General features: G+C 46.2%; 1 protein-coding gene and 1 long non-coding RNA gene across 12 annotated transcripts in view; one reads left to right on the forward strand and one right to left on the reverse strand.

Annotated features, from left to right (window-relative positions):
- Nucleotides 1-10,675, forward strand: part of KDM5C (lysine demethylase 5C) — a 31,101-nt gene extending 20,426 nt beyond the window's left edge. For 4 of the 10 annotated variants that reach the window (XM_070291638.1, XM_070291646.1, XM_070291639.1 and 1 more), the window contains 12 exons: nt 3,735-3,916; nt 4,006-4,130; nt 4,258-4,405; nt 5,012-5,117; nt 5,896-6,254; nt 6,838-6,976; nt 7,461-7,640; nt 7,782-7,919; nt 8,103-8,702; nt 8,981-9,059; nt 9,194-9,393; nt 9,502-10,675. In XM_070291638.1, the coding sequence (XP_070147739.1) occupies nt 3,735-3,916; nt 4,006-4,130; nt 4,258-4,405; nt 5,012-5,117; nt 5,896-6,254; nt 6,838-6,976; nt 7,461-7,640; nt 7,782-7,919; nt 8,103-8,702; nt 8,981-9,059; nt 9,194-9,393; nt 9,502-9,861 (2,616 nt within the window). In that variant the 3' untranslated portion in view covers nt 9,862-10,675. The remainder of the gene's footprint in view (nt 1-3,734; nt 3,917-4,005; nt 4,131-4,257; nt 4,406-5,011; nt 5,118-5,895; nt 6,255-6,837; nt 6,977-7,460; nt 7,641-7,781; nt 7,920-8,102; nt 8,703-8,980; nt 9,060-9,193; nt 9,394-9,501) is intronic. The other 6 variants (XM_070291641.1, XM_070291642.1, XM_070291645.1 and 3 more) reach the window with 4 other exon arrangements.
- LOC138931020 (uncharacterized) overlaps nt 10,591-24,240 on the reverse strand; it is a 74,514-nt gene continuing 60,864 nt past the window's right edge. The window contains exons 3-4 of one of the 2 annotated variants that reach the window (XR_011446325.1): nt 12,929-13,101; nt 10,591-10,779 (exon numbers count right to left, since the gene is read on the reverse strand). This is a non-coding gene — a long non-coding RNA (uncharacterized lncRNA). Of the gene's footprint in view, nt 10,792-12,928; nt 13,102-24,240 lie in introns of both variants that reach the window. The other variant, XR_011446327.1, reaches the window with a different exon arrangement.

The raw sequence follows: 24,240 nt of genomic DNA on the forward strand, positions 1-24,240 counted from the left end.
CTTTCTTTTCTTTGAAGATGTTAAGTAAGTGACCCATAGCAGGTGCTGGTATAGCTGCTATTCATGATTATTTAAATAACACAATAAGACCAACTTACATAACGAAACCCCCACTTGCTGGTAAGCTGGACAACCTTTTCAGGTTACCTCCCACTCTATAAAATGGGAATAAATACCTAACTTGCAAGGTGGTTGTAAAGCTTGAGTAAGGTGATTTATGTCAAAGCATCTATTACTGCACTTTCAGTGTAGCAGCTGCCATTATTAATAATATGAACAAAATAATTGAAATATGGGATATTAAGAAATGCCATTTTATTGCAATTCAAATGGTTTAGCAGTTCAGATTGGGTGTTACTGAGTAGAAGGCAGATAGATTGCTTATAACTTATCAGTTTTGTTTGAAGGTGAGTGGGACTGCTGTTCATGTAGTTTAGCTGCCTTCTTAAAGCTCCAAACTTGCTCAGTTAGGGAATTGATTTAGTGAGAGTGCTCCATAGGATGACAAAAGAATGCTGGTATTGAGGAATCCCATGCTGGATCCCTTTTCTTAAAATAAGGAAATTTAGGCTAATATTGTCTTATTTTAAAGCTCATTTATAACTTCCCTATGAGTATGGGCTATAAGAATTGCAGCTTTGGTAAGTGTTGGAAGTCTGGGGCCTATCAGTCTGTGGTATTAGTTGATGGGCTTTTTTAGGCATCATTTTTTCTCTCTGTTCAGTGCTGTTATTAAATGATGACTTTGGGACTATGCTAGGCTACAGGAAGGAGCCAAAGTAAGGTGGGAAAAGTAGATGTTCCCATACTAACACTCAGAATTCTCTACATTTGGCCCTTACCTAGGAGAAGAATTCTGGAACCCCTAGTCTCAAAATTCTGTAAAAGATTGTATGTGTGTGTGTCTGTGTGTTTGAGTCCTTTTTTAGCAAGAGGGCTCAAATTCTGTAAAAGATTGTGTGTGTGTGTGTGTGTGTGTATGTTTGTGTATATGTTTGAGTCCTTTTTTAGCAAGAGGGCTCATAGCTTACATCCAGTTCTCTAAGGAGTCCGTGATCCAAGAATAGCTAGGGGCTTCACCCTAAGAGCAGCATTCTCTAGCTTCAGATTCAAAATAGGCTGTAGTCAGATTCTCACTTTGTGCAAGTTACTCTCTCTAAGACTTTGAGATAGGCCTGTGAAATACGTGTCTTTATCTGAAAATTAGCTAATATCAGTAAATATTTGTTGAGTGCCTATTGTTCCCCTTCCTATAGTCATGTTATACATTAGACTTCCCCAAATCTATTTATTTTCTAACTGGAAGTTTGTGTCCTTTGACCAGCATCTTCCTATATTCCGACCTCCCTAGCCCTTGGCCACCACCATTCTACTCTGTTTCTTTTTTGTTTTGTTTGGCCATGCTGCAAGCCGGCTTGCAGGATCTCAGTCCCCCCACCAGGGGTTGAACCCAGGGCATGGCAGTGAAAACCTGGAATTCTAACCACTAGGCCACCAGGGAACTCCTCCTACTCTGTTTTTAGGAGTTTGACTTTTTTAGATTCCATATATAAGTGATACTCTGTGATATTTGTCTTTTTTCTCTGATTTGTTTAACTCAGTATAATGCCCTCAAGGTCCATCTGTGTTGTCACAAATGGCAAGATTGCTGTCTTCCATATGGCTGAGTAATGCATATTCCATTATATGTATATGTACATATACACATACATACACCACATCATCTTTATCCATTCATCCATTTATGGACTCTTAGGTTATTTCCGTATCTTGGCTATTGTGAATAATGCTGTAGTGAACAAGTTCAGATACCTTTTTGAGATCCTAGTTTCATTTCCTTTGGAGTATACCCGGAAGAGGGATTGCTAGATCATATGGTTAATTCTATTTTTAATTTTTTGAGAAACCTTCATATTGTTTTCCAAAGTCGCTGTAACCAGTTTGCATCCCTACCACAGTGTACAAAGTTTCCCTTGTCTTCACCTTCTCTCCAACATGTATCTCTTTTCTTTTTGATGATAAGCCATTCTGACAGGTGGGAGGGAATATTATGGTTTTGATTTGCATTTTCCTGATGGTTAGTGATGTACATTTTTTCATGTACCTATTAGCCATTTGTATATCTTCTTTGGAAAAACATCTTTTCAGGTCCTCTGCCCAGTTCTTATTCGGGTGTTTGGGGTTTTGCTGTTGAGTTGTATGAGTCCTTTATATACTTTGGATGTTAACCGTTTATCAGATAGACAGTTTGCAAATATTTTCTCCCATTCCACGGGTTGCCTTTTCATTTTGTTGATGATTTCTTTTGCTGTGCAGATGCTTTTTAGTTTGATATAGTTCCACTTATTTATTTTTGCTTTTGTTGCTTGTGCTTTTCAAAGATACCATGTACAAGAAATCATTGCCCACACCAATGTCCAGGAACATTTTCCCTATATTTTCTTCTAGGAGTTTTATGGTTTCAGTTCTTAGGTTTAAGTTTTTAATCTATTTCAAGTTAATTTTCATGAGTGATAGAAGATAAAGGTCGTTTCATTTTTCTACATGTGATTATCCAGTTTTCCCAGCACCATTTATTGAAGAGACTATCTTTTCCCCACTGAGTATTCTTGACTCCCTTGTCAAATATTAGTTGAGTCTATGTATGAGAGTTTGTTTTGGGGCTTACCATTGGTTTATGTGTCTATTTTTATGTCATTACCATACTGTTTTGATTACTACAGCTTTGTGATATAGTTTGAAATCAAGAAACTTGATACCTCCAGCTTTGTTTTTCTTTCTCAGGGTTACTTTGACTGTTGAGGGCCTTTTGTGGTTCCACTAGTCTAAGTGCTAAGATACTTTTCTATGTCCTTAGTGACTTTACCTTTGTTAATCCCAACCCAATGAGGATAGTACTATAGTCTCCACTTTACAAAATAGGGAAACTGAAACCCAGAGAGATTTAAATAATTTACTCTATATCAACACAGCTAGATTTGTAATGTGCAATGGACTCATATGAGCAGGATTTGTAATGTGCAGAGCACATTTGTGGCAGGGTGGGATTTGTAATGTGCAATGGACTTACACAGAAGTTAGGTCAGTACAGAAGACAAAAACTATTAGAATCAAAATTTCTCTCTAAAATCCCCAGTTGCCCATAATGTATAGCATTATATTGTCTTTCAGTTACTCCAAGATAGCTGGCTTTTCCTCCAGTTTTGGAGTGGATTGCTTTTTCTTCATGTAATCAACAGATAAAGTCATTGGCTTAGGTTTGGAACTTTAAACACTGGATACAAGCACATAGTTTATTTCTCTTAAGTTATAGATGTGTATGCAGTGTGCTGCTAAAGCAGCCAGCACAGTGCCTAGAGCACAGTGGGCACTGAGTGCCTGGAAGCTAGCATTATTCCCCAGTACCTGACACTTGTCTTGGCCACTTCCACATATTGCCATCTCTCTGGTGCCTTGGTCCACGTTTTCCTCACCTTCTCTCACCCCTAAGGCCCTTTCTGCTAATCTGAAACTTAACCTGGTTTTTCTTCCTCTCAACCTACATTGATCTTACCTTGCTTCATCTGATTACCCAGCTTTGAGAGTCTGGACTTCACAGAGGCAGTGTGATCTGTGGAGTTTTGTCTCCTTCATAGCTCCTAGCACAGATTTGAGACTTTAACGTGGAGTTCAGTGGTGGCTGAGTTAGGGGTTTCTGCAGCCCTGTTCTGCTTCTATATAATGAACACCCCCAGGGCATCACCGAAGCTGAGCGAGAAGCTTTCGAGCTGCTCCCGGATGATGAACGCCAGTGCATCAAGTGCAAGACCACGTGCTTTCTGTCAGCCCTGGCCTGCTATGACTGCCCTGATGGCCTTGTCTGCCTTTCCCACATCAATGATCTCTGCAAGTGCTCCAGTAGCCGGCAATACTTGAGGTGAGCAGGGGGCTTACCTGGGGGAAGTGGGCTGAGGAGGGGGATGTAGAACTGGGCCAGATGTGCTCTTCCCTGCCCTCTTCCCGTAGGTATCGGTACACCTTGGATGAGCTCCCTGCCATGCTCCATAAGCTGAAGGTCCGGGCTGAGTCCTTTGACACGTGGGCCAACAAAGTGCGAGTGGCCCTGGAGGTGGAGGATGGGCGGAAGCGCAGTGAGTGATGGGGGGACGGAGGGACTCCACAGGCAAGTTCTATTCCCTTTTCTTCTGTACCCTCCACCCCCTTCCTCTGCCTTTACTCAATACTGCCTACTCCTTGCTGCTCTTATTCTCTCTCCAGGCCTTGAAGAGCTGAGGGCACTAGAGTCAGAGGCCCGTGAGCGGAGGTTTCCTAACAGTGAGCTGCTGCAGCGACTAAAGAACTGCCTGAGTGAGGCAGAGGCTTGCGTGTCCCGGGCTCTGGGGCTGGTCAGCGGCCAGGAAGCTGGGTATGGCAGCGTGAGGCATTGGGCACAGATAGCCTGCTGAGGAATGAGTACCTTAGGAAAAGGACTTTTGGTGGGGGGTGGTGGTGAACTCTGAGTACCATTAGCAGGTGACATCAACAGGAAGCTGACAAGCACTGCCATTGGAGGAACTGGGGAGGCAAGGAGGCCAGGCAGCTAGAACGGAGGGGCGTACCTCAGTTCGAAGAAAGCTAGGATTGTCTTTTTATCAGTATCTGAAGGTACTGATTTCAGACAGGCTGAGGTCAGGAGTTGTTGGAGGTTTAGGAATAAGAAAAGGACACAGAAGCATACACTTAATCTGACTTCACAGTAGAATATGGATTATAATTGTCCAGCTTCTGTTGCCATCAATTTCTAAGCTTTCCCCATCAAATAAATCCTATATTCCTCTCTTCTAATTCTTTCCCCTCATCATATGAACATGCATGTATCTTAAAACTCTCTCTCTAACCTGGGCATTTGCAGGGAACTGTGACGTATGAGAGGTCAAGGTGGGCATGTGTGAGGAAAGGTGTTGGGCCTTAGTACAGAGATGGAGGGAGGGGACTGGGTTGGACTTGAAACCCTACATGTGAAACTCTATAGCCCCCACAGGATGACTGGTCTGCAGATGACCCTTGCTGAGCTCCGGGCCTTTCTGGACCAGATGAACAACTTGCCTTGTGCCATGCACCAGATTGGGGATGTCAAGGTGAGGAGGGGTGAACTTGGGGTGCTGCTTAGGGTTTGGGGGAGAGGGAGGGGGACCTGAGCAGCAGGCCAGGACAGGATGCACCTGTGAGTAATAGAGGTAGGAGGCAAAGGGTTTAGCAAACTGCCTGTTAGAAATGGGATTTGAGGCGCAAGTGGCAAGGGTACAGATACAGGATGTGTAGTCAAGGAAAGGTTTCCTCTTCAAGGTAGAAGAGGTGAAAGGAAGTAATAAGGGTGTTTGTGGGCCTGGAAAGCTGAGTAAAGTTCAACAAGGTACAGAAATAGGATGGAAAGAGCAGTGGACACCAGTGTGAGTGTAGAGATTGTGAGAAGGCCAAGCAACCTGTGCAGCCCTATGGACTGTAGCCCGCCAGGCTCCTCTATCCATAGAATTCTCCAGTCAAAAGTACTGGACTGGGTTGCGGTTGCCATGCCCTCCTCCAGGGGATCTTCCCAACCCAGGGATCAAACCCAGGTCTCCTGCATTGCAGGCAGATTCTTTACCTTTAGGGAAACCCTTTAGACTCCTGACCAATCCCTATTAAGAATCTCAAGGAGTGGACCCAGAGATCTGTGTTTTAACAAATGTCCTAGGGTATGTAGTGGGCAGTGAGTATTAGGAACCACTGCTTAGGGCCTGGCGAAGGGAGAGTGCCTAGACCATGCTAGGTTCTCTTCCCAAATACTGAAGGGTAAGAAGGTAAGTAGGGCAGAGGTATGTGGGACCTCTGTGTGGGCTCTGCTGAGGAGTTTGTTTTTTGTTTGTGTCCTGGTAGGGTATTCTGGAACAGGTGGAAGCCTACCAAGCTGAGGCCTGTGAGGCTCTGGCCTCATTGCCGTCCAGTCCAGGGCTCCTGCAGTCCCTGCTGGAGAGAGGGCGGCAGCTCGGAGTGGAGGTACCTGAAGCCCAGCAGCTCCAGCGGCAGGTGGAACAGGCACAATGGCTGGATGAGGTTAAACGCACACTGGCCCCCTCAGCCCGAAGAGGCACCCTGGCTGTCATGCGGGGACTGTTGGTAGCAGGTGCCAGTGTAGCCCCTAGCCCTGCTGTGGACAAGGCCCAAGCCGAACTGCAGGAGCTACTGACCATTGCCGAACGGTGGGAGGAGAAGGCCCATCTCTGCCTGGAGGCCAGGTAGGTCCAGCTTCTTCCCCTCCCTGCTCTACTGCATCCTTCAGAGTTTAGCAGAGAAGCTGAAGATGATTCCCATGGGCGGCCTTGGGCACCAGACTCCTATACTGGTGGATTGACTAAGCCTACCCTCCCTCTTTTGTTTAACTCTGTATTACATGTAGAGGCAGAGATAGTCTTATGGAGAAACAGATGGACAAATGCAGAGCTATATAGAGTACTAGCTACACAGGCTGACGTGTGCACACACTCATGAGAAGTACCAACAAGCAGATGAACACCTGTCAGTAGAAAGACCCCACACATGGGACAGTCTGACAAACTGCAATTCCCAGATTAATACTGTGTGTGTGGGCACTGCCAGCAGGCGGACAGACTGGTGGACAAACAGCATGGGGATACGGCAGAAGTTTTGGTGCGTACAATCTGGAACAAGCAGAGACTGACAGCCGCTTGTAGGCAGAATACAAGCAAGTAGGCCCAAGTGGCAGCCACAGGGGCTCATACTGCTATACCCAAAAGTCAGGCTGGGCTTCTGGTCACGGAGACCATCCCAAACTGAGGCCTCTTTTTTCCCTACCTTTAGGCAGAAGCATCCACCAGCCACGCTTGAGGCCATAATTCATGAGGCAGAAAACATCCCTGTTCACCTGCCCAACATCCAGGCTCTCAAGGAGGCTCTTGCTAAGGCCCGGGCTTGGATTGCTGATGTGGACGAGATCCAAGTGAGGACCCTGTTGCCCCACCCACCCTTCACCTCAGATCTTCAGTCCAGATGCGAGAGATGTCATACACTGTGTTGTTCTGGGTTGAGTTGGGCTGGCTAGAGCAAGGAAGGGGGCATAGCACATTGTGAGGAGGCAAAACGTGCTTGGTGAGCAGTGTGAAGAAGGGTTGCGAGGCTGGCCTGAGGGAAGATAGGATGCTGGTTAAGATGAGAATGGTAGGGGCAGGGAGGCTAAAAGAGGCCAACCACAACCATGTAACTGGGCTGGTGGTCCTGGGGACTGCCTGGCTATCTGGAGGCTGAGCCAGTGGATGTACCAGTTGGAGGAGAGAGCCAGGTTGGCGTACCTTCCTTAGGATGAGTCTGTTTTCTTCTGGCTTAAGACTGTGAGTCCAGTCCATCTTCCCAATTCAGGACCAGGGTCAGAGTAGCATCAGTAGATGTTGGCGAGTGGAATTGAGCTTTCTCTTGCCCTGTCCCAGAATGGTGATCACTACCCCTGCCTGGATGACTTGGAGGGTCTGGTGGCTGTGGGCCGGGACCTACCTGTGGGGTTGGAGGAACTGAGACAGCTAGAGCTGCAGGTACTGACAGCGCACTCCTGGAGGGAGAAGGCCTCCAAGACCTTCCTCAAGAAGAATTCTTGCTACACTCTGCTGGAGGTGAGGCCTGGGACCTGACCCACAGCCTCTCCTGCCTCTGACCCAGATGTGAGACAGCTCATGTGAGAACGTGGGTTTGGGGGCTTTGGGTATGGGAAGGATGGGAACCCCAGACATTCCCTCTCTGCCTGCCTGCCTCAGGTGCTCTGCCCGTGTGCAGACGCCGGCTCAGACAGCACCAAGCGCAGCCGTTGGATGGAGAAGGAGCTGGGGTTGTACAAATCTGACACAGAGCTGCTGGGGCTATCTGCGCAGGACCTCAGGGACCCAGGCTCTGTGGTAAGGAGCTTAGGCCCAGATGGGGAGAAGAGTCTGGCAATGATAGTGTCTGAGCCTGGTGACCATGGGCAGACCGCTTGCTCCCTGTATGTCAGTTCTCTTGGTTTGGGAGTGGGGTGTTCATGGTGCCAGAGAAGGAGGGTTGGGGTGCTGACCTCTCCTCCCCTGTCCTGGGCACGGCAGATCGTGGCCTTCAAGGAGGGGGAACAGAAAGAGAAGGAGGGAATCCTGCAGCTACGTCGCACCAACTCCACCAAACCCAGTCCACTGGCATCATCGACCACAGCTTCCTCTGCAACCTCCATCTGTGTGTGTGGGCAGGTGCCAGCCGGGGTGGGAGCTCTGCAGTGTGACCTGTGTCAGGACTGGTTCCATGGGCGATGTGTGTCGGTACCCCGCCTCCTCAGTTCCCCAAGGCCCAGTCCCACCCCATCCCCACTGCTGGCCTGGTGGGAGTGGGACACCAAATTCTTGTGTCCGCTGTGCATGCGCTCACGGCGCCCACGCCTGGAGACCATCTTGGCACTGCTGGTAGCGCTGCAGAGACTGCCTGTGCGGCTGCCTGAGGGTGAGGCCCTGCAGTGCCTCACAGAGAGGGCCATCAGCTGGCAAGGCCGTGCAAGGCAGGCTCTGGCCTCTGAGGATGTGACTGCTCTGTTGGGACGGCTGGCTGAGCTTCGCCAGCGGCTGCAGGCTGAACCCAGGCCCGAGGAGCCCCCTACCTACCCTTCAGCCCCCGCCTCTGACCCTCTCAGAGAAGGCAGTGGCAAGGATATGCCTAAGGTGAGCTGTGCAGCCCAGCTCTTTCACCCTTAAATTCCTGTTTCCTAGCCCTTGCCCTTAGGCTCCAGCCCTACTACCCCTGCTCTCTGACTTTTGGTCTCCTTTGGCCTGGCCTTCTTGCCCCATTCTGCCTCCTCTCCAGATCCCTGTAATGCTCAATGCTGGCAGCCTGTGTCTGCCCTTCTCCAGGAGGTGGAGGGTCCCAAGTCTGAAGTTGGGGGGCAGCAGTAGGATCTGGTTCTTCAGTTACCACTACCTTTTCTTGATCTCTCTGGCAGGTGCAGGGGTTGCTAGAGAATGGAGACAGCATGACCAGTCCTGAGAAGGTAGCCCCGGGGGAGGGCTCAGGTAAGAGAGGTAGGTCCAAGTGTGGGTAGGCTGTTAGTGGATTTCACCAGAGTGATCCCTGTGGTCCTTAGCTCTGTTGGGGTAGGGGGCAGAGGTATAACCAGGAGTAGCCTCTAACACAACCTGTCCCTGCAACCCCCCAGACCTGGAGCTGCTGTCCTCGCTGTTGCCACGGTTGACTGGCCCTGTGTTGGAGCTGCCTGAGGCAACCCGGGCCCCCCTAGAGGAGCTCATGTTGGAGGGGGACTTGCTTGAGGTGACCCTGGATGAGAACCAGAGCATCTGGCAGCTGCTGCAGGCTGGGCAGCCTCCAGATGTGGAGCGGATCCGCACACTTCTGGAGGTGAGGAGAGGACAGGTCCTGTGCAGAGCTAGGAGGTCAGGTGGAGCAGGCAGGGAGCCCAGGCCTGACCACTTGCGCTGCACCTCTTTTTGCCTGTTGTGATCACAGCTGGAGAAGGCAGAGCGCCATGGGAGCCGAGCACGGGGCCGGGCACTGGAGAGGCGGCGGCGGCGGAAAGCAGATCGGGGTGGGGAGGGTGATGACCCAGCCCGAGAGGAGCTAGAGCCAAAGAGGGTATGCAGCTCAGGGCCAGAGGCCGAGGAGGCCCAGGAGGAGGAGGAGCTGGAGGAGGAGACTGGGGGTGAGGGCCCACCCCCACCCCTGCCCACCACTGACAGCCCCAGCACCCAGGAGAATGGCTTGGAGCCTGCACTAGGGGCCAGTTCAGGCTCCTCGGGCCCTTTCCCCACTTTGACTCCCCGGCTGCATGTGCCCTGCCCACAGCAGCCGCCTCAGCAACAGTTGTGACAGTGGCTGAGCCTAGCACAGACCCCAACAGAGACCCCTTGGCCTCAAGGATCCTCTTTCTGACCATCAAGCCTGCTTCTTGGGAGGTGGGCGAGTAGGGGGGATGACCACCCCAGCCCACCCCTGAGTCCCTTGACTTTTATATTCTGACTCCAAGGTATTGTTCAGACCTCAGCTCCTGGGGGCTGGCCCCTGGAGTCCCCCTCCCTGGTAGCCTCTAACCAGCATTCCTAGACACCTGAGGCAGATAGATGGATGGGCAGGTGGCAGGGGGTGGCTGGGGCTGGGCCAGCACCATTCCAGAGAGACAGCCAGTGCATATGCAGACTGGGGGAATCTCCTCTCCCTTCTCTCCCCAGTTGTGGCCCTGGCCAGGCCATGCTACACTAACCTCACCTCCCCCCTCACTCTTCCTCCTCCTTCCCCCCTTCTCCTGCCTCCGTCCCTCCCCTCACCTCCTTCTCCCTTCCCCTGACTTCCACCCAGGAGGAGGAAACTTCACATAGCTGTGCTCACAGTTTATTATTTTAAATAAATTTGGTTGGGGAGCTGAGGAGGGCTCCCTGAGATCTGAAGAAAGCTTTTGGTGCTTGTCCTCATTACCACCTTGACCTTCCCTCCATGTCCTGCCCTGTCTCCTTTCCTCCTCCTGGGTTCATGTTGTAATAAAAGAAGATTGTTGGTGTGTAATTAATTTGTTCAAAAGAAAAAAAAGGCAAAACAAGAAACTTGGTTCCAACTGAAGCCTATTTTAATTTTATTTTATTATTTTCCTCTTGTTAGAAATAAAACCCTTAGCAACATTTTTTTGAAACATGTTTCTGAAGTGCGTTTCTCTTCGGAAGGTCTCCATCACCTGTCAGTGAAGAGCTGCAGTGCTGGTGGAACACAAGGGCTGAAGCCAGGGAACTCTGAGTTCTGAAACGAGTTCTACCAGGTTCTCCTTAACCATGGGCAAGACATCCCAATTCTCCCCCGACTCCACCCCCAAGCCGGTTTTAGCCATCTCCCAAGAGATAGGCCCTGGCACGTAACTCCTGCCACAGCCTCCTCCAACTTTATGCCCTCCTATATACCCTCTTCGAGCCCCTAGAGGTATGGTTTGGGGGCAGGGCTTTACTGAGGTATAATTTACACACAAAATTCACCTGTTTTAAATGTACAGTTCAGTGATTCAAAGGGATGTTTCTATCCTCCTTAAAACCATTCATGATGCATCATTGCCCTTAAGATACACACGGACACATGGTTGAGCCTTAAACAGTGGGTTTGAACTATGAGGGCCCACTTAAACTCAGATTCTTTCCAATAAGTATGTATTGACACTACTGTACTGTACACCATGTGTCAAATCCACAGATGGTATGGAAGACTGGCTTTAAAGTGACATGCAGATTTTCGACTGCACAGGGGTCGGTGCTCCCTAACACACACATGTACACACACACCCATGTAATCTCATTTTGGAATGCTTTCCTGTCAGACCCATATGCTGGGTCTTTCAGGGGCCCTTCCCTGGTTTTTCTCTACCCTAAAGGGTTTTTCCTACCTCTGTGAATGAGGACTAAAGTTAGGTCATTTACAATCAGCAAGTTCACTTTTTAAAAAACAGCATTACTATAATAGATTTTACATACTACACAGGTTTCACTCACAAAAGTATACAATTCAATGGCTTTCAGTATATTCTAGCTGCATAGTCATAACTGCAAAAGGTTTTAGAACATTTTTGTCATTCCAGAAAGAAACTACACTCGTTATGCATCATCCCTCACCCCTGGTCCCCCACTCCTAGGCTGCCACTTACTCTATAAGGGTTTGTCTATTGTGGACATATATAAGTGGGATCATACAATATGTGATTCCTTGTGACTGTTCTTTGACAGCATAATGATTTCAAGGTGAGTTCACTTTTAAATATAGATTATTAATGGTGACTTTATATTGGATAGATTTTTTTTCCCCTCCTGGGCCCCAAAGTCTTTAAAATGAGTGTGACTAAGGCTCTAAAATCAGAGATCATCACTGGAGTTAACATGTTTTTAATGGGGGTTTGCATGCATCTATTATACTGGCAAGAAGACAAACCACGTTGTGTCAGATTCATAAAGGGATCCTAGTCCCTCCAAAGGCTAAGAACCACTCTTTGTAGTCCTTAATACTGTGTTCAGAGTCCGCCCATGATGGGAGGATATGGAGGAGGAAGCAAGAGCACTATCCCAACTAAGCCAGCCCACCAGCATCCTATCATGCCTGGCTCTGGAAGGGCTTTTCTTTCGGTGTGCTTGCACAGAGGGCTTAAAGGCTAATGGGCAGGCTTTGGTGCCTACCCCAGGAACCCAGAACACTGCCACTCTTGCCTTTTCTCATCTGAATGCTCAGTGGGTTCATTTTGCTTCTCTTCTTCCCCTTCAAAGATTTCCAGTTGATAGTAACCTAGTGATGAGTTGAGAAAGCCTACCCCCTTCTAGCAGCTTTGATTGGTTGGGGCTTTGATTTGACATCTGCCTCAGCCCTGCCTCCAGTTTTCCAGCCAGGAGATGGTGGGCTGTGCAAGTTACAGGAGGTATGGGCCAGTGGACACCTCTAACTTGGGCTCATTTTGATCCCAGTCCATGGGGAAAGCTTGGTCTTTTGTTTGCCCACTTATATGGAATTGAGCATGAAAAGTGGTTAGAGGAGACCACCTGAGAGGAGACTGGGATGTGAAAGCTGGGACAGGGACAGGAAAGGGCTCAGTCTCTCAGCACTTCACTACCACTCCCACCTGGAGGTAGACCCCATAACAGGACCCTGGTCTAACAGGAGAGGAACAGTGCCTACAACCTGTACCAGTTCCCCTGCTTGAGAACTCGACCCAGGCTCAGGGCCTCCAAAGGAAGGGGCTTACCAGTTTCCAGACAGCCTTTCCCATCTTGGCACTGCCCTGCCCCATCCCTCAGTGATGTGCATTCCGTGAGCTCTGCAGGAGAGGTGCTAGCCCCCATCATGTGAAACACAGATCAAATATGACCTCTTCCAGAGAGCTTGCTCTGGGTGCAGATGTGGCCCCCTTTTCCAGACTCACCTAGAAAGGAGTGACTGCCCTGGGGGATTCCAGATGAGTGGCAGATGGGGAGAAAGAGCACTGGGGAAGCACAGTATCTTCATCTCGAAGTCATTTTCTTCTGAAGAGACATCATTTTGCAGACAGATGCAGTTTCACAGCGGCTGCCAAATCCCTCAGAATGGCTCCTGAGTCTGCAGTGACAGGGATGGGAAGAGACATCACTTCTACTAAGGACTTTCCAACCCCTTCCCCCTCCGTAGTGCCCCCACTGTGCTTTAGGTGGTACCTGAAACACTATTCCCACCCCCAAGTCCCCTGTACTGGGAGTTCCTAGAGGGAAGGCAAGGCCCAAGCCTGAGGCCTCTGCTCCCACTTTCAGTCAGGGTTCAGAAGAGAGGAGACAGGAGACAGGAACAGCAGTTGGAGTCTCATTCTGTTCTCTGCAGTGCATAAAGCTCCTTGGTAAGGGTGCTATCCCACAGGAGTGGGGCCTGGGGTCTGAGGTCCATGATCACTGAGACCCTGAAGGGATAGACACTGACCATGCTTCCCAGAAGCTCTGAAATTGTGATGATGGGAAAAGAGGGATTTGGAGACAGAAATGCATTCCCTGCCTCTGGGGCACTCACCTTCCAGGAAAGGGAAGGGAACTCCTTCATTGTGAACTCCTTTCTGGGTGCCAAGCTACATGTGAGATATTCACAAAGTCTTTGTCGTATACACAGGAAACAGACCCCACAAAGAATGTGTCTAGCTCAGGTAGTATCAGCTGGGATTCCCACTAAATCTTTGAACCTACAGCTTGGATCCAAAATAATCAGCCTGCCCCTGGGAAACAGTTCATAGCTGGGGTTCAGTGTTGCTGTCTACTACTGTTGGCAGGTGGGACCTCAGCAGTGCTATAGCCAGATTGTCTTTGGTAGGTAGAAGTCCACATGCTGAACTTGTACATAACCTCCATGCCTTCCTGTATTGATTATGTATTACTGCATATGTGTGCTAAGTCACTTCAGTTGTGTCTCTTTGTGACCCCATGGACTGTAAGCCCTCCAGGCTCCTCTGTCCATGGGATTCTTCAGGCAAGAATACTGGCATGGGTTGCCATGCCCTTCTCCAGGGGATCTTCCCAAGCCAGGGATTGAACCCGTGTCTTTTATGTCTCCTGCATTGGCAGGTGGGTTCTTTACCACTGAGCCACCAGGGAAACCCCTATTCAGTTCAGTTCAGTTCAGTCGCTCAGTCGTGTCTGACTCTTTGCAACCCCATGAATTGCAGCACGCCAGGCCTCCCTGTCCATCACCAACTCTCGGAGTTCACTCAGACTCATGTCCATCGAGTCAGTGATGCCATCCAGCCATCTCATCCTCTGTTGTCCCCTTCTCCTCCTGCCCCCAATCCCTCCCAGCATCAGTCTTTTCCAATGAGTCAACTCTTCACATGAGATGGCCAAGCATATGGACTTCGACCTACCAAAGACAATCTGGCTACAGCACTGCTGAGGTCCCACCTGCCAACAGTAGTAGACAGCAACACTGAACCCCAGCTATGCACTGTTTCCCAAGGGGCAGGCTGATTATTTTGGATCCCTGCTCTCATGTAACACAAGCTGTAGGTTCAAAGGTTCAAACTGGAGTTTCAGCTTTAGCATCATTCCTTCCAAAGAAATCCCAGGGCTGATCTCCTTCAGAATGGACTGGTTGGATCTCCTTGCAGTCCAAGGGACTCTCAAGAGTCTTCTCCAACACCACAGTTCAAAAGCATCAATTCTTTGGCACTCAGCCTTCTTCACAGTCCAACTCTCACATCCATACATGACCACAGGAGAAACCATAGCCTTGACTAGACAGACCTTAGTCGGCAAAGTTACTGCATATGTATTACTGCAAATTACTTCAAAAACAGTGGCTTAAAACAACATGTTAGTATCAACATATGTACATTACCATGTGTAAAATAGCTGGTGAGAAGTTGCTATATAACATGGGGAACCCAGCCTGGAGCTCTGTGATGAACTAGAGGTGTGGGACAGGGGGAGGGAAGGGGAGGGAGGCTCAAGAGGGAGGGGATATATGTATAATTATGGCTGATTCGCATTGCTGTATGGCAGAAACCAACACAACATTGTAAAAAATAAATTTTAAAAAAATGCTGAAGAAAAAACCTAAATAAAACAACATTTATCTCAGTTCCTGTAGATCAGAAATCTGGACACAACTTAGCTGGGTTTTTATTTCAGAATCTCTCACAGGCTACAATCAAGGTGTCAGATGGGGCTGCAGTCATCCCAAGGCTTGACTGGGGAATGATCTGCTTCCAAGCTCAGTGTATGGCTGTTGGCAGGACTTAGTTCCTTGTGGGCTGTTAGACTAAGTGCTTCAGTTTCTTGCCAACTGGTGGTGGAAGCCATCCTCAAATTCCTTGCTGTATGGACTTTCCCACAGACCAACTCACAACATGGCTGCTTATTTCAACAGGGTGATCAACTGAGATGAGACAGGAGTGTGAAGGGACATGGGGAGAAAATTGCACACACAAGATGGAAGTCACAGTCTTTATAACCTAGTCTCAGAAATGACATCCTACCACTTTTACAATATTCCACTCACTAGAAGTAAGTCATTAGGTCTAGGCCACACTCTCAGGGAGGGGGTTATACAAGGATGTAAATACCAGGAGGTGGGGATCATTGGCAGCCACCTTGGAGACTACTACAGTTTGTCCTCAGGCCCCAATAATTTATGTCCCTTCCACATGCAAAATACATTTACCCCTTCCCAAGGTCTGCAAAAGTCTCAATTCATTAGAGCATTGTCTGAAAGTCCAGAATCTCATCTAAATCAGGTCTAGGTGTGAAGGGCTCCTTTGGTGTATTCCTTAAGTGTGACTCTTTAAGTACTATTCCCCCCTCCCCCACTACCGGTAGATCTGTGAAATTTAGAGACAAGTTATCTGTCCCCAACACACCCCAACATACAATGATGGAACAGACATAGGATATTGGCTACAGACATTCCATTTCAAAAAGGGGAAATGGGAGACACAAAGGAGTCACTGGTCTATAGCAATTGTGAAATCCCACTGGGCACATGGAAGTTCCTGGATTAGGTTTCGAGGCCTGGAAATAATTCTCTAGGGTTTCTGGGCTTTGCTTGGCTCTGCTTTCTGGACTCTTGGTCCCACCCTCTGTGCTTTCCTTCCTTTTTCATGAAAGGGCTTCCCTTGTAGCTCAGTCAGTAAAGAATCTGCCTGCAGTGCAGGAGATCCAGGTTCGATCCCTGAATTGGGAAGATCCCCTGGAGAAGGAAATGGCAACCCACTCCAGTATCCTTGCCTGAAAAATCTCTTGGACACAGGAACCTGGTAGGCTGCAGTCCAAGGGGTTGCAAAGAGTTGGGAATGACTGAGCAACTAACACTAAGCACATATTTGCAGATGAGTAGTTTCCCCAGTTTGCTTCTTGCCAGTATAATGTTGGGGGTCCAAATGGTTTTTTATCATTTTGTACTGTGCCTGTAATCAGTTGCCACTGTGAAATGATTCCAATAGTGGGGCTTGGTGTACCCTTCCTGTCAGTAGGTTGGGTACTCAACAGTTGCTATAGCCAGACTCACCTTGGTGAAAGTCTATACTGTAGAGCTTGTGTCTAAATTCCATGCATGCCACCATGGCCATTTTGTTCAGGAGTTCATTGGATAAGAAACTGAAGTTGGCTGGCATCCACAGGATAGAACATCTTATCCATCTGATTGAGTCTTCCTCAACAGTTGATTCTCTCTGCTGCTCATTTCAGAGAAGGCAATGGCACCCCACTCCAATACGCTTGCCTGGAAAATCCCATGGATGCAGGAGCCTGGTAGGCTGCAGTCCATGGGGTCGCTAAGAGTCCGACACAATGGAGCGACTTCACTTTCACTTTTCACTTTCATGCATTGGGGAAGGAAATGGCAAACCACTCCAGTGTTCTTGCCTGGAGAATCCCAGGGATGGGGGAGCCTGGTGGGCTGCCATCTATGGGGTCGCACAGAGTCGGACATGACTGAAGCAACTTAGCAGCAGCAGCAGCTGCCCATTTATGTGTGATATGAATACCTTCACACCCATTCCAAAAGGGACATCCATATGCCTCTTCCCCAGACCTCCCCCTTGAACAATATTTCGATCTTGTTCTAAGTCCTGGACCACCTAGCCAAGTCATTACTAACTACGCATGAATCAGTGGATATCTAAACCTCTGACCATTTGTGTGACCAGTCACTGAAAAGTTACCTTCCCATTGTCCTCAGGATCAACCCTAAGTGGAGCTATAACACTGCAGCTAGCCATGTCCAGCTGGTGCCAAAATACTATGCAAAACAATCTGTGAACCAAGCTTAACTATTGTGCCTCTGAATCACCTGGTGACAGGGAACACCCCATTAGATTCAAGTGTGAGAAAGGGATGGCAGTGCAGCCAGTGTATGAGACACCTGTTCAGACAGCTTACTTTTTTTTCTTTTAATTGGAAGCTAATTACTTTTTGCCATACATTCACATGAATCAGCCATGCACATATGATAATATACATGTTTCAATGCTATTCTCTCAAATCATCTCACCCTCGCCTTCTCCACAGAGTCCAAAAGTCTGTTCTTAACATCTGTGTCTCTTTTGCTGTCTCACATATAAGGTCATTATTACCATCTTTCTAAATTCCATATATATGTGTTAATATACTGTATTGGTGTATTTCTTTCTGGCTTACTTTGCTCTGTATAATAGGCTCCAGTTTCATCCACCTCATTAGAACTGATTCAAATGCATTCTTTTTAATAGCTGAGTAATATTCCACTGTGTATATGTACCACAGCTTTCTTATCCATTCATCTGCCGATGGACATCTAGGTTGCTTCCATGTCCTGGCTATTGTAAACAGTGCTGTGATGAACATTGGGGTGCACGTGTCTCTTTCAATTCTGGTTTCCTCGGTGTGTATGCCCAGCAGTGGGATTGCTGGGTCATATGAAAATCACTGCAGATGGTGATTGCAACCATGAAATTAAAAGACGCTTACTCCTTGGAAGGAAAGTCATGACCAACCTAGATAGCATATTCAAAAGCAGAGACATTACTTTGTCAACAAAGGTCCATCTAGTCAAGGCTATGGTTTTTCCAGTGGTCATGTATAGATGTGAGAGTTGGACTGTGAAGAAAGCTGAGTGCTGAAGAATTGATGCTTTTGAACTGTGGTGTTGGAGAAGACTCTTGAGAGTCCCTTGGACGGCAAGGAGATCCAACCAGTCCATTCTAAAGGAGATCAGTCCTGGGTGTTCTTTGGAAGGAGTGATGCTAAAGCTGAAACTCCAGTACTTTGGCCACCTCATGCGAAGAGCTGACTCATTGGAAAAGACTGATGCTGGGAGGGATTGAGGGCAGGAGGGGAAGGGGACGACAGAGGATGAGATGGCTGGATGGCATCACCAACTCGATGGACGTGAGTCTGAGTGAACTCTGGGAGTTGGTGATGGACAGGGAGGCCTGGTGTGCTGCAATTCATGGGGTCGCAAAGAGTCAGACACGACTGAGTGACTGAACTGAACTGAACTGATGGCAGTTCTATTTCCAGTTTTTTATGGAATCTCCACACTGTTCTCCATAGTGGCCATACTAGTTTGCATTCCCACCAACAGTGTAAGAGGGTTCCCTTTTCTTCTCACCCTCTCCAGCATTTATTGTTTGTAGATTTTTTGATAGCAGCCATTCTGACCAGCGTGAGATGGTACCTCATTATGGTTTTGATTTGCATTTCTCTGATAATGAGTGATGTTGAGCATCTTTTCATGTGTTTGTTAGCCATCTGTATGTCTTCTTTGGAGAAATGTCTGTTTAGTTCTTTGGCCCATTTTTTGATTGGGTGGCTTATTTTTCTGGAATTGAGCTGCAGGAGTTGCTTGTATATTTTTGAGATTAATTCTTTGTCAGTTGCTTCATTTGCTATTATTTTCTCGCATTCTGAAGGCTGTCTTTTCACCTTGCTCATTGTTTCCTTCATTGTGCAAAAGCTTTTAAGTTTAATTAGGTCCCATTTGTTTGTTTTTGGTTTTATTTCCATTACTCTGGGAAGTGGGTCATAGAGGATCCTGCTGTGATTTATGTTAGAGAGTGTTTTGCCTATGTTTTCCTCTAGGAGTTTTATAGTTTCTGTCTTACACTTAGATCTTTAATCCATTTTGAGTTTATTTTTGTGTATGGTGTTAGAAAGTGTTCTAGTTTCATTCCTTTGGAAGTGACTGACCAGTTTTCCCAGCACCACTTGTTAAAGAGATTGTCTTTTCTCCATTGTATATTCTTGCCTCCTTTGTCAAAGATAAGGTGTCCATAGGTGCATGGATTTATCTCTGGGCTTTCTGTTTTGTTCCATTGATCTATATTTCTGTCTTTGTGCCAGTACCATACTGTCTTGATGACTGTAGCTTTGTAGTATAGCCTGAACCCAGGCAGGTTGATTCCTCCAGTTCCATTCTTCTTTCTCAAGATTGCTTTGGCTATTTGAGGTTTTTTTGTATTTCCATACAAATTGTGAAATTATTTGCTCTAGTTCTCTGAAAAATTGGTAGCTTGATAGGGATTGCATTGAATCTATAGATTGCTTTGGGTAGTATACTCATTTTCACCATATTGATTTTTCTGATCCATGAACATGGTATATTTCTCCATCTATTTGTGTCATCTTTGATTTCTTTCATCAGTGTTCTATAGTTTTCTATATATAGGTCTTTTGTTTCTTTAGGTAGATTTATTCCTAAAAGTATTTTATTCTTTTTGTTGCAATGCTGAATGGAATTGTTTCCTTAATTTCTCTTTCTGTTTTCTCATTGTTATTGTATAGGAATGCAAGGGACTTCTGTGTGTTAATTTCATATCCTGCAACTTTACTATATTCATTGATTAGCTCTAGTAGTTTTCTGGTAGAGTATTTAGGGTTTTCTATGTAGAGGATCAGGTCATCTGCAAACAGTTTTTACTTCTTTTCTAATCTGAATTCCTTTTACTTCTTTTATTTCTCTGATTGCTGTGGCTAAAACTTCCAAAACTATGTTGAATAACAGTGGTGTGAGTGGGCATCCTTGTCAGACAGCTTAATCATATTTGGTGGCAAGTGCTGTTGCACACAGACAGCCTCATGCTTGATGGGACCATTAGCATGTCATTATGACAGCTCCAGGCATTCATTCACAAAACAGATTGGTTTTTCCACTTTTATCTTTCTCTGTGTCTGGGACTCCTATTATCATAGTATGGCCCCTTCTCATTTTACCCCCCACTTCTTTAGTTTTTTTAAAAAGAAATCTCTTTATTTATCTCTTTATCCTTTTTTGTTGATTTCCAGAGAGATCCTCAATCTGATCTTTCCACTCAAAACTTTGTTCTCCATATGTAGCTGTCCTACCCTTTATGCCATCTGCACCGTGTGTATTCCCATGGTGTGCCCAGGAACCAGCAAACCACAGGATGGGATTTGGGAACCCCTGGGCCCAAAATGAGGACTCAGGCTGAATCTTCATGTATGACCTTGTACGTCTCTGACTGGTGGGCCATCATGATAATCTAGGTCATGGGGGATTAATTCAGAACCAGTATCCATTATATTTCAAAAGGTCTGGGTATTTCCCTGTCCCCAAGGCACAATTATGTTGGCTACAGGTTCCTGTGGGAAAATCAAGAAGGGAGAGTTCACAATACACCCTTGTGAAAAGTGTAGCAAGTATTACTTCAAGTAGACCCTCCCCTTCATTCAAAGGGCTCCAGTCTATGAACTAGGGGGAGAGGCTGGGACTCTACCTTTTGGGGACTAGATCAAGTCTCCATGTGCTAGACTAGAGTTTTTTTTTTTTTTTGTTACATGAATCAAGTAGGACCTTATTAGGCTGTCCATCTCTTTGGCCCTAGGGTAACCACGTTTAACTAGCCACCATTACACATCCCCACAGGTCAATCACCATTCTGATTTCTGCTATGGTTCTGCTGTCCATTATGGGGATCAGAACAGACTTGTCTCTAAAGGTGATCCTATCAACCCCATTGAAATCAGGGGGCCCATCTCTTATGAACCCAAATTACAGGGGAAAAAAACACTACAATGTTTTTAAGGAGGCTGGTGCTTACTTGTATTAGTTAAAAGTAAAGTTAGCTTCTGAGACAGAAAAAAAAAATCTGTGAAATTTAAGACAATAACATTTACTTCTTGCTCCTGTAATCTTCCAATATAACCATTAATAGCTGGACTGCCTTTTTCTAAGTGGTGATTCAGGGTCCTAGGCATCTTCTGTGTAGATGATCTGCCACCTTCAAAATGTGGTCACCATTGTACTGTTGTCATCTCCATCCCAGCCAAATAAAAGAAGGTAAGACCATGTGGGAGGTTTTAATGAGCTAGGCCTAGACTGTAGCGTATAGCACTTCTGCTCACATTCCATTAGCTAGAACTCAGACAGCGGTCACATTCAACTGCAAGGGATGCTGAAAGATATAATCTGAATTAGTCCCCAAAAGGAAGAATAAAAACAGGCCTAGTGACCACCTAACTAGTCTCTGCCTATCTCATAATGCATGTCTTGAAGTCTTTGTGAAAGGAGTGTCCACATAGTTAGGGGGTGAGTTAGGTGGGTTATACAGAATGAATTGATTCCAGCACTCTGATTTTTTTTTTTTTGAAAAATTTTACTGCGTTTGGTTTCCATGTGGAAGCACTGGCAGAACTGAAAAGAGGCAGCATGTTCCACTTAGTTTTCTGAAAGATCACATAGCTAGATGAAATCTCTCCCCACCCAAGGCTGATTTAATAAACCTTACCTCAAACTCACCCCAAGCAAAAGATTAAAACAAATGTTTGTGGTGATCATTTAAAAACAATACCACGTGTGAGATGGTCAGCATCTGGATTTCTGTGACTTCTGCATTTGATGTGTGCTCTTCGCCCTCTCACCTGCATCCAACCCCCCCGCACCCCCCTCCCTGTCCTCAGGCCCTTCCTCCTTCAACTAAGACTCAACACACAAGTGTGCAAGTGGAAACGCTACTCAGTCTCAGTACTGCAGGCTTAGGTGTCTGCCAATTCCAGCAGATGGACGGTCATCTCTCAACTTTGTAATGTTGCCCTTGCATCATGGTCAGCTAATGCAGGTCCACTGTCTCTCAGGTTGAAATACAGACAAGATATGGGTACGTACACATTTATGGGTCTAAAATATCAGAAAGTAAACCCACTGTGAAAATTTACAAAATGAGGAAGAGGGGGGTCAACGGGTTGGGGGGGGGGGTCTGTGGCTGTTTCACTTAGGCAGTAACACTTAGGCTGAATGGACACTGCGCTAGGAGAGGGAGGGAGGTTGGGTACTCAGACAGTAAGCAGAAGAAACAAAGGAAACAGGGCTTGCCTGAAGCTACGTCATTTTCTTCTTGTGATTGTGTAAGGCATTTTAAGGACTTCCCTGGTGGCTCAGACGGTAAAGCATCTATCTACAATGCGGGAGACTCGGGTTCAATCCCTGGGTTGGGAAGATCCCCTGGAGAAGGAAATGGCAACCCACTCCAGTACTCTTGCCTGGAGAATCCCATGGACGGAGGAGCCTGGTGGGCTACAGTCCGCAGGGTTGCAAAGAGTCAGACAAGACTGAGCAACTCCACAAGGCATTTTAAACTGGAAAAACTTCTTTCCTTCACATTCTTCCAAATAATCATTTGGAATATAACTTGTGATTCAGACTACAAATAAGACCACTTTCATCTCCACCCCCCACCTCCAAAATCATTCTACACACCCAGGGCCCATAAAGTACAAGGCAGGCAATTGATTTCACAAATCAGGAGGCATTGTGCTCACATGGGGCATGAGGCCACTGTGTCAAGGACAGTTTTTAGGGCTTCAGCCCTGGTCCTGGCCCTCTCAGACCACAAGGGGTAAGAATCCATCTTCAGTGAAGATTTAAGTCCCAGATCCTTAGAAAAGTTCAATCTTCCAAGACTGAACCAGGAAGAAATAGAAATTATGAACAACCCAATTACAAGCACTGAAATAGAAACTATGATAAAAAAATCTCCCCCCAAAAAACAAAAGCCCAGGACCAGATGGCTTCACAGGTGAATTCTATCTAACATTTAGAGAAGAGCTAATGTCTATCCATCTAAAACTCTTTCAAAAAATTGCAGAGGAAGGAACACTTCCTAACTCATTCTATGAGGCCACCATCACCCTGATACCAAAGCCAAACAAAGACAACACACAAAAAGAAAACTACAGGCCAACATCACTGATGAACATAGATGCAAAAATCCTCAACAAAATTCTAGCAAACAGAATTCAATAATGCATTAAAAAGCTCATACACCATGATCAAGTTGGGTTTATTCCAGGAATGCAAGGATTCTTCAATATACACAAATCAATCAATGTGATACACCATATTAACAAATTGAAAGATAAAAACCATATGATCATCTCAATAGATGTAGAAAAAGCCTTTGACAAAAATTCAGCACCCATTTATGATTAAAACTCTTCAAAAAATGGGCACAGAAGGAACCTACCTCAACATAGTAAAGGCCATATATGATAAGCCCACAGCAAACATTATTCTCAGTGATGAAAAACTGCAAGCATTCCCTCTAAGATCAGGAACAAGACAAGGGTGTCCACTCTCACGACTATCATTCAACATAGTTTTGGAAATCCTAGCTACAGCAATCAGAGAAGAAAAATAAAAGTAATTCAGATAGGAAAAGAAGAAGTCAAGCTCTCACTTTTTGCAGATGACATGATACTATACATAGAAAACCCTAAAGGTACTATCAGAAAATTACTATAACTAATCAGTGAATTTAGCAAAGTTGCAGGTTACAAAATCAATACACAGAAATCACTTGCATTCCTATATACTAACAATGAAAAATCAGAAAAAGAAATTAAGAAATAAATCCCATTCACCATTGCAACAAAAAGAATGAAATATCTAGGAATAAACCTACCTAAGGAGATAAAAGACCTGTATACAGAAAATTATAAGACACTGATGAAAGATATCAAAGATGACATAACAGATGGAGAGATATTCCATGTTCCTGGTTAGGAAGAATCAATATTGTGAAAATGACTATACTACCAAATCGATCTACAGATTCAATGAGATTCCTATCAGATTACCAATGGCATTTTTTACAGAACTAGAACAGAAAAATTCACAATTCATATGGAAACAAAAAAGACCTAGAATGCCCAAAGCAGTCCTGAGAAAGAAGAATGGAGCTGAAGGAATCAAACTTCCTGACTTCAGATTATACTACAAAGCTACGGTCAT

Source organism: Ovis canadensis, chromosome X (genome assembly GCF_042477335.2).
Source record: "Ovis canadensis isolate MfBH-ARS-UI-01 breed Bighorn chromosome X, ARS-UI_OviCan_v2, whole genome shotgun sequence".
In the NCBI taxonomy this organism is placed as follows: domain Eukaryota; kingdom Metazoa; phylum Chordata; class Mammalia; order Artiodactyla; family Bovidae; genus Ovis; species Ovis canadensis.